This window comes from Galeopterus variegatus, unplaced genomic scaffold, assembly GCF_000696425.1.
Source record: "Galeopterus variegatus unplaced genomic scaffold, G_variegatus-3.0.2 Scaffold347, whole genome shotgun sequence".
NCBI lineage: Eukaryota > Metazoa > Chordata > Mammalia > Dermoptera > Cynocephalidae > Galeopterus > Galeopterus variegatus.
In genome coordinates, this window is record NW_007726458.1 from 227,056 (window position 1) to 239,493 (window position 12,438).

At 55.4% G+C, this 12,438-nt stretch overlaps 1 protein-coding gene across 1 annotated transcript in view; it reads left to right on the forward strand.

Annotated features, from left to right (window-relative positions):
- Positions 1-213: 213 nt before the first annotated feature.
- The window catches only part of LOC103586511 (trichohyalin), a 50,838-nt gene continuing 38,613 nt past the window's right edge, over positions 214-12,438 (forward strand). The window contains exons 1-2 of the mRNA XM_008567805.1: positions 214-264; positions 7,120-7,247. Coding sequence (XP_008566027.1) covers positions 7,137-7,247 — 111 coding nt within the window. The 5' untranslated portion in view covers positions 214-264; positions 7,120-7,136. The remainder of the gene's footprint in view (positions 265-7,119; positions 7,248-12,438) is intronic.

Consider the following 12,438-nt stretch of genomic DNA (forward strand, 5'->3'; position numbering starts at 1 on the left):
GCTGTGCGTTGTGGGGGTTGTAGTTTTCCTGCCGATGGCGCAGGAGCGTGCAGCCGGTTGCTAGGTGACGACGCCCAAACGACGCCGCTGCGTCCGCCCCCGCGCCCGGGTGGTTGCGGAGGTCCCGGCCCACCGAGCGAAGCGAGCGTGGACTGCGGTTGCCGGGACCCCTCGCTCCCGCGGGCCCTGGTGACTGCCGCGGCGGCAGGTGGAAGCGCCAAGGAAGGTTCGGTGGCCCGGAGCGCCCACGGAGCCGGCCGACAGGTACGGGACCGGTGCAGGTGCGGGGCGAGGCACAAACATCTTACCGGCGACTTTCCATTACCTGCAGGCCAGTTCTCACCTTCCTTGCTTTCGCTAACCACCTTTTTGGTCTTCTTCCCAGCTCCCTGATTAATGTTTACGGTGTCTTTTTTTTTTTTTTTTTAATTTTTTAATTTCCACAATGAAAGGTGCTTTTGGAAAGGTATTCTCCCGGATTCACTACTTCCCCTAATGGTGCCCTCATTGGGATCTATAAAAACACTCACCAAAATCCGAGTACCTATTATGTGCCAAGCAAAGAGCTGAAAACAAATATGTGGTCTTACTTAAAATTCCATTTACAACTGAAGAAACAGGCACAAAGAGGCCTGACTGTAGGAGGTGGGTCTGCCTGCCCCCAACAGCTTTGCCCTTTCCCCTGGCCCCCACGCAGCACCACGTCACTGGAGTGTTCCCAAATGTGCGGATTTAAGACACAGGAGCGGGCTGTCCCTCGGACAGAATTCAGAGGTATTCACTCTATTCCATGAAGCTCAACGTGAGTCTAGGCAGGGCAGCATCTGAGATTTCCCTTGTGGGGGCAGTAGTCCGTGTTCATTTTGGGGTGCCTGACTGATTGTCCCTGCTCCCTTCTAGCTGCCACCCAGTCACTGCTCCCGTAAAGAGCAGAAGGCCTCCAGAATCAACCCTTATCTTCAATTCCTTTCCATCTGTTCTTTCTTGAACCTGCTTCAATCAGATTTTCGCCCAACTGCTCCTCTGAAGCTCTTTATCAAAGTCATCCCTGACCTTGATGGTGCTCAATCCAGTGATCAGGGCTCAGCTCTCATCTCTCCCTTGAGCTGTCCGCAGCAGGTGACCCAGTGACTGCTCCCCCTCCGTGACACGCTGTCCTCACTTGGGTGCAGCAGATCTCACTCTCCACCTCCCCTCCTCCCCTGGAGGCCCAGGACTCAGTCCTTGGAAGCTACCCTATCCATTCTCTCCCTGGGTGATTTCCCACAGTCGCATGGTTTTGGGAATAACCGTTATCTCCCTGACATTTCCAAAATTTTCATCTCCAGCCTGAACCCTGGGACTCCACACCTGTTAACCTGTTCTTCCTCACTTGGACTTCTAACAGATCTCAAATTCAAAATGTCCAGAACTGTACTCTCAATTTGCCTCCATAAAACCTGCTCCTCCCAAAGCCCCCTTGTCCTCATCATTAGAGTCTGGAGTGAACACTTTGTGGACTTACATTCATTCATTCAAGGAGTGAATGACTGTTTTCTAAAGATCTGTCCTTGGCCAACTCCAAGGCCCAGGGCTGTTGTTGCTGCTCAGAGACTCCCTTCCTATGCTTTATAGTTTGAAATTGGGCTGGGACGAAGGCTGACCTCACAGAAGTGGGTGTATCAGTTAGGATTAGGTTCGGCTGCATGTAACAAAAGGTCCCAGCATCACAATGCCCCAAACACGATTATTCATGTTCCCATAAAAGAGGTTCATGGGGAGGCAATCTTGGGACGTATGGCAGCCCTGAAGTCATCAGGGTTCAGTTCTTCCCACTGCCATCCTGTGTGTCCTCATGATCCAGAATGGCTACCCAAGTTCCTGCCATCACCACCTGAGCCCAGGCACCAGATGGAAGATAGAAAAAAAAGGGTATGCCCCTCTCTTTCAGGGAGACATTTCAGAAGCCTCACATACTTCCACGTCTCCGAGGTAGAAGTTAGGCACATGACCGTACCTAGCTGCCAGCAAGGCTGGGAAATGTCGTCTTTCAGTTGGCAATAATAGGCCTGACTAAAAATCAGGTTTTTGTTACTCAGGAGAAAAGGAAGAGTGGAGATTGAAAAGCAGGTGGAAAAATCCTGCCACGTGGGTCTGTGCTTTACACACAAGCCACAGGAGTATGATTTTGCAGCAATCAACTTAGAAACAAGCGTCAGTCATGGGAAAAGAATATATTTTAATTAACACATCTAGGTTCTTATACGGATAAGTCCTCTTTAGTAGTTGAGAATGTTGAACTGGCTTGCGTCTAATGAAATTTAAACTTTCTCATATAATCTCACCTCTGTCTGTAAAGGATTTGCTAAGAAAAGAGAAGCTTTTGGGCCGGCCCGGTGGCGCACTGCTACAGTGTGCCGCTTGGGAGCATGGCGGCGCTCCTGCCGAGGGTTCGGATCCCACATACAGACCGGTTCCCGCTCACTGGCTGAGTGAGATGCGGGCGCAGCACCGAGGTTTGCGATCCCGTTGCCGGTCCCTGGTCCAGTACGGGCACGACACTGAGGGTTGCGATCCGTTGCCAGACATGAAAAAAGACAAAAAAAAAAAAAAGAAAAGAAAAGAGAAGCTTTGGTTGAGCCCACCTTCAGAGTTGCCTTAAATATGAGATAGTCAAGTCCTGATTAGTGAACTTAATGTCAATATGAGAAAAACAATCACTAAACTTCAGAATTAAATCCCACTTCTCACATAGGTGGTTTTTCACCACTAAAATAAAGCTGAAAATAACTAAATAACTAAGGAAGGAAGGAAGGAAAGCTGAGGCGCTGCAGGCCTGCACTGGAGTTGGGCAAACCTTACTGCCTATTTCTTACCCAAAGGTGGGATTGTTCTAAGTTCATAGGCAGATTGCAGTGGGATTCAGAATTCAAGCATCTCTTTTCCTCCTGTCCGCCTTCACAGTGCACCTGCTCTGTGCCAGGTGTGGGGGTGCAGAGCCCCTGCCTCAGGAACCCCCAGGCCCGACAGTGAACCAGAACTGCGGGGCAGACTGTTCGAGTCAGGCTGGGCTCTGGGGGGGCCCTCCTTCCCCTCTCCTTCGACTGGTTCATCCATTCATTTCTTCCAGTTTGTTCCATCCAGGTCCACTTTGGACTGGGCAGAGAGCTTGGCATGGTTCTGTCGCTCGGCACCATGGATCATCCTCTCTTCAGAATGTTCCAAGCTCCAGGATAGGAGGGGAGGACAGGGAAACCGTCCCACCCAGAGCCGCTCCCACTATGCACACAGACCCCCACTCTCACTGCTACGCCAGGTGCAGGAAGGAGCCCCGGTTGAATACCTCGTCCCTCCGGGCAGAGCTGTGTCCAGAGTGAATTCACGAAGGCTGGGGGCAAGGGGACCCCAGGACTCCATCCCAGGGCAGCCCCCCTCAACATGACTGGAGCAGTCAGGAAAACTTCTCTCTAACATTGTTTCTGTAACAATGGACTTTTTGCCTAGGCTTGTGCTTTCCTTGTGAGTCCTGGAACGCGTGGATATTATTTTCCTTTGTTGTACTGTTGAGGGCTCCTCTCCCACGTGGTGATGGCTCATCCCAGACGTCAGCATGGACCAGGCGGAGGACTTTAGACCCAGCCTGGCCTCAGGGGCTCTCGCAGATAGAGGACCCACCTTGGGGATAGGGGGCCCAACACCCCCCTCCCGACCCCCAGCCAAGGTGGGTTTTGTTCTCTTCTTTGCTTAGAAAACATGTTGTGGTATATATTATTTTCCAGTTGAGCGAGAATAAAAACTGAACTCTATCGCACTATAGGATCCATATAAGTAAAGGTTTTAAAAAAGCAGCTGTATAAAAAAGAAGCTAATACGATCTTTACTAGTCAGTAGTGCCGATGCTGCCCAAGGCCACACAAGGAGCAGAACTGGAACCCCTGGTGCCTGCCCCACTTCTCTGCCCTGCCTGCTCCAGGACAGGGGGCCCCCACCCCCACTGTACCCCAAAGGCCCCACTTATGCTGTAGAGTTTTGTAAGTACCTCAGTTATGCTGTGGAGTTTTTAAAGTATAGGTGACCCTGGTAAAGACAGGATGAGGATCAACGAGCAGCCGAGCTCACCCTGTTTTCTGTGCCTGCAGGGGAGCCCCTTTGCTCTCAGTGACGCCTGGAGGGAAATCCAGGGGATCCCCCTCCCCACTGAGCAATGCCCCAGAAAAGTGCTTCCTGCCCGCAGCAGCCCAGCTGTGGCCCCTCCTGGCTGTGTTCAGCCGCCTGGATCTACCTAGGTCGCCAGGGCAGGCTGGGCCTGAGGCTGAGTGGCCCCTCACCCACCCACCCCTGCCACGCCAGGCTCCTGCCCGCTCTGCCCCTCCCCAGGAGAGGGCGCTGCCTTCAGAGAGGCTGAATCAGCGACTAGGCACAAAGCCTGTCGCAGGCTGAGGCCCTGCTCTGAATCTGTCCCAGCAGATGCACTCACTGCATCTCCTGAGCCTTTCTGCTCACAGCTGTGGAAATGCTCAGCCCCAGAAGACTCAGCTAGAGGTGAGCTAGTGATCAAAGGAGAATGGGGGAACCTGGGGACCCTGGAGAGGGCCAGTGGGGAGCACAGGCGGTCTTTCTGCCACAGCCCAGCCTTCCACGAGTAGAGGTTTCCCGCAGGGGTGGAGGGTCCCCAGGCAGGGAGAGGGAGAGCCGCTCAGCAAACCTCTCTTTCCAGTCAACAGAGTCTGTCCCAGCATCTGTGGATTTGGGTGTTTAATGGCTTTTAATCTGGTGTCATATGAACCAGGAGAGTCCCTTGCCCCAGTACCATCAGGATGGCACTGGCCTGCAAGGAGTCACGGGCAGGGGTAGTGTCGGGGGAAGGTGTCGGCCATCTCCTGGGCTTCAGCCCCTTTGCTCTGGGCGGCCTCCAGGGCGGGGACGCGTCTGGCCGTGGCAGCTAGCTGACTCAGTGCCAGTGGGTCATGCTCACTTTGTTTTCTGGGACTTGGTCTCCAGGGCCACCCTTAGCACCAGAACGTCAAGCCAGTTTCAGCAGAGTTCCAAATTCCATGAGACCGTTCTTCTGGCCTCATTAAAGAGGGGCTCCTGCTGGCTTTTGTGTCCACGCTTAGGCAGGGCTGGGCCCTGAAGCAGCCCCTGAGGGAGCAGCCCCAAGTCAGGCCTCAGTCCTGGGTGGTGCAGCCAGTGAAGAGGTGGGGACACAGGCCCCAGGCTGAGGCAGGTGGCCGCAGAGGCTTCCCGTCCCTAACTGCCCAGAAAAACCCACCCAGAAACATGCCAGATGCAGGCTCCTCTTGGGTGGGATGGTCTGCCCACTGTCACCCCAGGGCTACCTGCATCACCTTCCCGGAAATCCCCAACGACGACGCTCCCGTGGGTTCAGCCCCTGCATCCCCGACCCACATCTGCCCCTCTCTGGGATCACTCCCGGGACAGTGCAGGGCCTTCTGGGCTGGAGGTGGGTTTCTCTGGATCTTCGGGCACCCGAGTCCAAGTCCGCTGTGCATCGCTGGCTCCTGCACTGACAGCGTGCGGGGCACCCACAGCTCTGAAATTCCACCATTCATTCGTCGTGCTCAGCGCTCAGGGGGCCCTGTCTGTCTGACAAGCTGCATCCTTCAGTTCTGGGGCATTTTCTTGTTTTATTCTCTCTTCTTTCTGGAATTCCTGTTCGTTAGGATTTGGACCTTTTGGAATGGTTCCCTAATCGTCTTCGTGTTTTCCTTCTGCTTTCTACAGCTTCATCTCTTTCTGCTGAGAGTTCCTCAACTTTATCTTCCATCTCTTCTGTTTACGTTTTTAGTTCTGTCATGTTTTAATTTCCAACAGACCTTTCTTTCCCTCTAAATGTTTCTGGTTCCTTCTCTCTCGGATGCCGATCTCTTTTTATCTCTCGGAGGGTGGTCGGTTGTTTGTTTCTAGGCTTCTCCTGCCTTGTACACGGCGAGTTTTCTCCTGGCTCCTTGCTTGCTGGCTTCCTAGTTTCCGTGTTTCGTGCCAGAGGCTTCTCTGAAGTGTCTGGTGACATCTGTCCTCCCCTCCTCTTTAAGTGATGGCAGAAGGGGGCGGAGGGGGAAGATCCACAAGCCTGGCTCACCGAGGACCTGCCAAGGTCAGTGTATGTAAGTTGGGGTTTTTTAGTCATTTTCTAGGCTGGAGGGTATAGGTATAGTGGCTGGTAGCTGGAGCTGTTCCACCTTGTTGGGGGGATGGAGGAGAGATGTCCCCTGCTGTCCCCAGAGCACCAGAGCCCAGCTTCGCCGTGACTGGTGCCCAGCAAGGCCAGCAGTGTGGTGGCCCTGCATGCCCGGCCCCGCCGAGAGAAGCCGCTCAGTCGTGGCGTGCGGAGGGGCAGGGAGGGCAGGCCTGGCCCCGGCTGTCCTGAGCAACCAGGCCGAAGCCCGGACTTGCACACCGCATGCGAGGATGAGCACCTTTGCTGACAAGGTCCACCCTCCTCTGAGGGCAGTTTGGGGGCACCTGTTGTCATTAGAGTCGGTTCCTGGGGTGCCAGCCTCACCCCAAGCAGCTTCTCCGAGGCCTCCCAGGGAGGGGTTCCAGGCAAGCTGCCTCAAGCAGGTGTGTCTCCAGAGTGTCCAGTGCCCATAGGAGGCCTGGCACTCATCCACTGTGCATTCCCTCTGGTTCCCTCATCTTTAAAATGGAGGCATTGAGCTTGGGGACCCCAGGCTCTTTCTCACCCCACCATTTGTGACTAGTCACCCTTCTCTGCTGGGCTGAGGAACACGCAGAGGCCAGGTCACCAGGTGCCTCCCTCCGCTCTCCAGTCTGGGTTTATTGAAGGGGTCGACCCCCGTCCTGGCAGCATGGCTGTGGGGCTGGGGAACGGGGGGCTGCCTGAGAGCCTCAGGGTGCAGGTCAGAGAGGGCTGGTGCTACAGGTGAGTGAGGGGCCAAAGGGTGGACTCACCAAGACCAGCCCCAGCTGCTGGGGCAGCAGAGGCCCGCAGGGACAGTCCAGGAGGTGGATCTGGGTTTCCTGAGCCGGGGTTCCCACCTGCATCCAACACTCCTCATGGCCCTGGCACCCGGATGGACTCATTGTTTGTGTGGGGCAGGGGCCTTCAGTGGCTTCTGCACCAGCCAAGCTTGCAAACCCATGGTTTGTTTTCAGGGTCCTGCCCTAGGAAGATGGCCTACTATGAAAAATGCATTGAAACTGTGATTGAGCAGCTGAACAAATTTAAACCTGAGAAGGACAGTCCTGAGGAGTTCCTGGAGGCCGCGTCCACCTCCCTGCAGGTAAGGGTCAGGGTGGCAGCATCCGATTCATTCTTAACAACTGCCATCCTTCCCAGTGGGGAGAGGCCCGAGACAAGACTCCAAGTCATGGGGGGCTGACAGTGTTTCCCACGGAGACCCCTCTTTGTTGTGGGAGGTGCTTCTGGCACCCAGGATGTGCTCAGACCAGTTTTGTTTGAAAATAAGCATTGGCCGTAACTCAGGAGATACAAGAGGGCCCTGCTGTGGCTCCGTCCTCAGTTAACATAGAAGAGTCAGCCCCCGTGCCCCGCCGTTCCCCGCCCCGCCCCGTGTCCCCAGCCCAGCCCCTGGCCCGCGCACAGGCGGCTGCTGCAGCTCGCTGGGCCTCTCCCACCTGGACACCAGTCTCCTGCCGCTCCCTGCACGGCCACCGGCCTCGTGGACAGCTCTGCTCCTCCGCTGACAGCTCGAGCCCTCCCGCTTCCTTGTAGTCAAATTCAACGGTCCAGCCTCAGCACCCTCCGACCCAGCTCTGGAACATTCCCTGTGGCTTCCTGGGAACCACACACACGTCTTCCTCCCCACAGCGGCTGCTCCTTCTCAGGCTCTGGCCTGTCACTGTCGGGGGCACAGGGGCTCTCCTTGTCCACACACCCCCGGCCGTCTCCCCTGCTGCCCGCCCACAACCGCTCTTTCCAGCCCTGACCTCTGTCCCGAGCCCCAGACTCTAAGGCAAACAGCATCTCACCTGGATGTCCTCTGACATCCGGAAGTGAAGAAATTCATCTGACCCCCCGCCTGTCCCTTCGCACATGAGCTGCTCATCCCAGTGGCCCCAGCGCAGCCTCGGCAGCTCCGTGTCCCCTTGCTTAGGTGGCAGCCCTGGGCAGCTCTCCCCCCAGCTCTGCCAGCCCCTGCCCCTGCAGCCTCCGTGCAGGCACAGCCCCTGCCTGGGTTCACTGCAAAGGCTCCCGACTGCTCTCCCTGTACGCCACTTCCCCTCTGTAGTCTCTTCTCCCCGCTGCAGCCAGAGAGAACGTGCTGGAACATGACACAGATGGTGCTCTCTACTGCTCAGACCTCCGTGGCCCACATCTCACCCAGAGCGAAGCCACATCTCCATAGTGCCCCCACTCGGCCTCCCCACATCCACTCTGCTCCAGCCACACTGGACTGCTAGTGTTTCTGGAACATTCCACATGCGCGTGCCATTTCCTCCACCGGGAAAGCTACCCCCAGAAGCTCCCCTAGCCTGCTGAGCCCATATTTTGCAGGCTTTTTTTGAGGAGACCCCCCTCCTTAAGGAAAAATGATAAAGTTAAAGTTTTTATTTTTTGGGCCGAGCCCGTGGCGCACTCAGGAGAGTGCGGCGCTGGGAGCGCAGCAGCGCTCCCGCTGCGGGTTTGGATCCTATATAGGGATGACCGGTGTGCTCACAGCGCTCACTGGCTGAGCGCGGTGCGGCCGGTCTCAAAAAGGACAAAAAAAAAAGTCTTTATTTTTTTATAATAACTGTTAAAGAAAAATGAGTTTGTTACAACAAGTAGATTGGGGTGTTTTTATTTTCCACAACCAAATTGTCTATGTTAATGAAATAATGTACTGTTAATGGTAAATGAGACCTAGCTGCCAGCTGGTGAGTCCCAACATGGTGACCATTCTTGTGTGTGTGCACCGGGGCCTGGCACAGTGGGGGACAGAACTGGCACACCTGAGGGAGTCTGGCCAGCACTTTCGAGGCCAGCGCTGATGCCACATCAGGTGGAGCCACCTCTCCACCTTTTTCAGATCCTTTCAAAAGTCCATTGTAAATTGAAGCGGGAAGGTGCACTGAGTCCTGACCCAGTTTGGACAACTCACTTTTATCTCCAGCTGCCAAAATAATCATGATAATACACCGGTTTTGTTAGGCCAAGGCTCAAGGACCCACCCGCCAGAAAACTACACAACAGGTAAATTGCCTGGCAGAATCTGGACAGCAGGCCATGGTGAAGGCTGCGGGTCACATTGTGTGCCCCCCAAATTTTTCAAGATCCTAACCCCTGGTTGCCTGTGAACATGACCTTATTTGGAAATACAGTCTGTACAGATGTAATTGAGTTAAGGATCTTCAGATGAGGTCATCCTTGATTTAGGTTGGGCCCCAATCCAGTGAGTGACTGGTGTCATAAGAAGAAGGAGATTTGGACAGACACCCGGAGAGGAGAGAGCCATGTGACAATGCAGACAAGATCTTGTTACCACAGGCAGAGATTGGAGCGTTGAAGCCATAAGCCAAGGAGCACCAAGGAGCGCCCATGACCTCCAGAAGCTGGGAGAGAAGCTCAGCACAGATTCTCCCTCGGATGCCGCAGAAGGAGCCGACCCTGCCGACACCTCCCTTCAGAACTCTGCCTCCAGACAGTGAGAGAATGCGTATCTGTTGTGTGCAGCCACCCTGTTTGTGGTCATTTGTTATGGCAGCCCCAAGAAACTACTGCAGACTTGGAGCCTCCCGGGGGAGGCCAAGGACAGAGGGGTCCAGGCTGGGACTGGGGGGCTCCCAGAACCACCCAGAGTTCCTGCTGAAATGCTGGGCCCCGGGGACCTGTTGGAAAGGTGGGCACCTGCAGCTGGTGCAGCAAAGGCCTGGCCCAGCAGGGCAGCCCTCGGACATGAGGAGGGTCCAAGGAGTGCTGGGCTTGTGGTGGCTTTACCCTCTCCAGATTCAAGTGCAGGAACACTGCCCTCTCCCCTGGGCGCCCCCCACACACGCACACACACGCGCACACAAACACACACATGCGCGCGCGCACATAGAGCAGCATCCCGTCCCTGTGATAGAACTTCCCTCAGGGGCATGGGCCAGGCGATGCTTTTCCACAGAGAGAAGAACACACATCCGTGGGAAAAGATTTGGTCTATAGACCAGAAAGGGGTCATTAGCCCTCTAGAGACACTTTTCCATCACCGTGTACATGGGGCCTCTCCAGATGCCAGTCTCTGGCATGGATTTGGGCCGGGGTCATTTTTAAAAATGGAAGTGTCCTGACACGGGGAACAGCCTTGAGAAGCAGGCAGGATGGGGCCCATGGTGGACGGCCTGGAGCCAGAAGAGGCCGACTGCCCTGGGGGACCCTGGACCACACTGCGGCAGGCAGCACCTACACCCAGGCGAGCTGCCAGCAAGGAGCCAGGGCCCCGCCTCAGCAGGCCTGAGTTCTCCCCTGCAGGCATGGCCAGGCCCTCAGGGAGGGAACAGGAACTAGAGAGAGCCCCCCTCCCGGCCCCCTCCTCGCTCCAGGCTCTACATCCCAGCCCCCACCCCTGCGAGGCCCCCAGGCGGCTCTGAGGGCCTGGCACGTGGCTGCTGCTCCCCCTCCTGGTCAGTTAATGTCTCTTTGTAGCAAGTGTAATTTCAGTAGGGCACTGCTCTGGGGACTGTGAGAGTTTTATGTGAGGGGGACAGATCCAGGTGGTGTCACTCCCTGGGCACTGCCGCGGCCACTCCTGCCTCTTCCCCATGTTCCCCCGAGCCCCCACTGGCCTGGCCAGTGCAACAGCCAGGGTTGACAGGCTGGGGATAGGAATGGCCAGAGGATCGACTCAAGGGACAGAGGTAGGGGTGTGGTGGGCACAGCAGGCAGCCCAGGTCATCCAGAAAGGCCAGAGGGTGGAGCCAGGCTTTGAACAGGGTCCGGCTTGAAGAGAGACTCCCTGGGGCAGAGGTGGGATGGTGCCAGGCAGAGGGACCTGAACAAGGTGAGACCCACGAACTGAGGGGTTCTGACCTGTGGCCCAGAGTGAGCTCTCGGTCCATGGGCTGTGTGGGCAGGTGCGTCCTGAGCAGGGGAACGAGGTCAGGGCTGGGCTGCAGGAGAAGCACCAGGCAGCTGGTCAGTCGGACAGTCCAGGGGCAAGGCCGGGGTCGGGAGAGGCCCAACTCAGCACCTGCCTGTCTCCCGGCCAGAGGGCAAGGGGTGGCAGTTAGGGTGGGCGGCCAGGAAAGAGGGGGCTTGTATAAGAGGTTAGGGCAGAGCAGAGCAGGGGGCCTCCCCCCAGACCCATGCCATGGGTAGAGTGAGCGGCAGGGTTGGCCACGTCCCAGAATGCTGTGTTCTTACCTGTCCTGTCAATTGTTTCAGAGAAAACCTGGGCACAAGAAATATCTTTTATTTTAACATTTTTAAAATACCTGATGTATTGACATTGGTTCAAAATCTCAAAGGTTCAGAGTGGTGTCCGGGGGAGTCTCCCTCCCACACCGGCACCCCCAGGTAAAGCAGCGGGCATCCTGCAGTCCCCCCACAGACGGCCCACGCTTCTCTTGCATCCGACAAAAATGTTTTTAAATTATATAAATTTTATGTATAAAAATAAGGACAAAATTGTACCTTTTAAGTATACATAATATGTATGTATTTTAGTTTTTTCTGACAAGGTAGTAGGGCTGTCACGCAGTCCTGCGCTTTGCTTTTTTCACATAGCAAGGTGTCATGGGGAGCGTCCCCTGCCAGTTCCCTTCATCCGTGCACTGGGATGGTTCCATGTCCTTGTCCTGTTCATCGCCTGGCTGTGTCATAAGTAATGTAACTGATCCCTGTATTTTACCGTTACAACTGCCATGGGCCTGGCTGGCCTGCCTGTCCCTCCACTGCTGGACAGGTGCAGCCAGGGTCAAGTCCCAGAAAACACAGATTCATGCTGTGAGAGCAGTGACCACATTGCCGGGTGACTCTCGGCAGAGACCCGCGCACCACTGCTCTCGCCGGCAGGTGGGGCGCTTGTCACCCGCGCCCTTGCTGCGCAGCGTGCAGCAGACACTTTTACCTGTGCTGGTCAGACAGGGGGCGGGCACTTGGCGTAGTTATAATCGATATTTCTGTCATTATATTTTATGAGCTTTAAAGCAATATGTATTTAAAAAGAAAAAAACAACTGCTTAGACTTGTATCTGTTTGTCTATAACAAAATCTAAAAAAGCAGTGGCTTAAAGAAATCAGCAGCGCCCTTGCTTGTATGAGAAGCAGTCTGTAGCCAGGCAGTCCAGGGTGGGTTCAGCAGCTCCGTGGTGCCACCGGGAACTCACTCCCTTCCTCTCCCTCAGCCACCTTCAGCATGTCCCTTTGCCTCGTAGTCATGAGAGGGCTGCCGTCACGTCAGCATTGCATCCATGCACCAGGTGAGGAGAGGGGAGAGGCAGGCAGCACAAGGCATGTGCCAGCTGAGCCTACCTTTCTTTCAAGGAGAT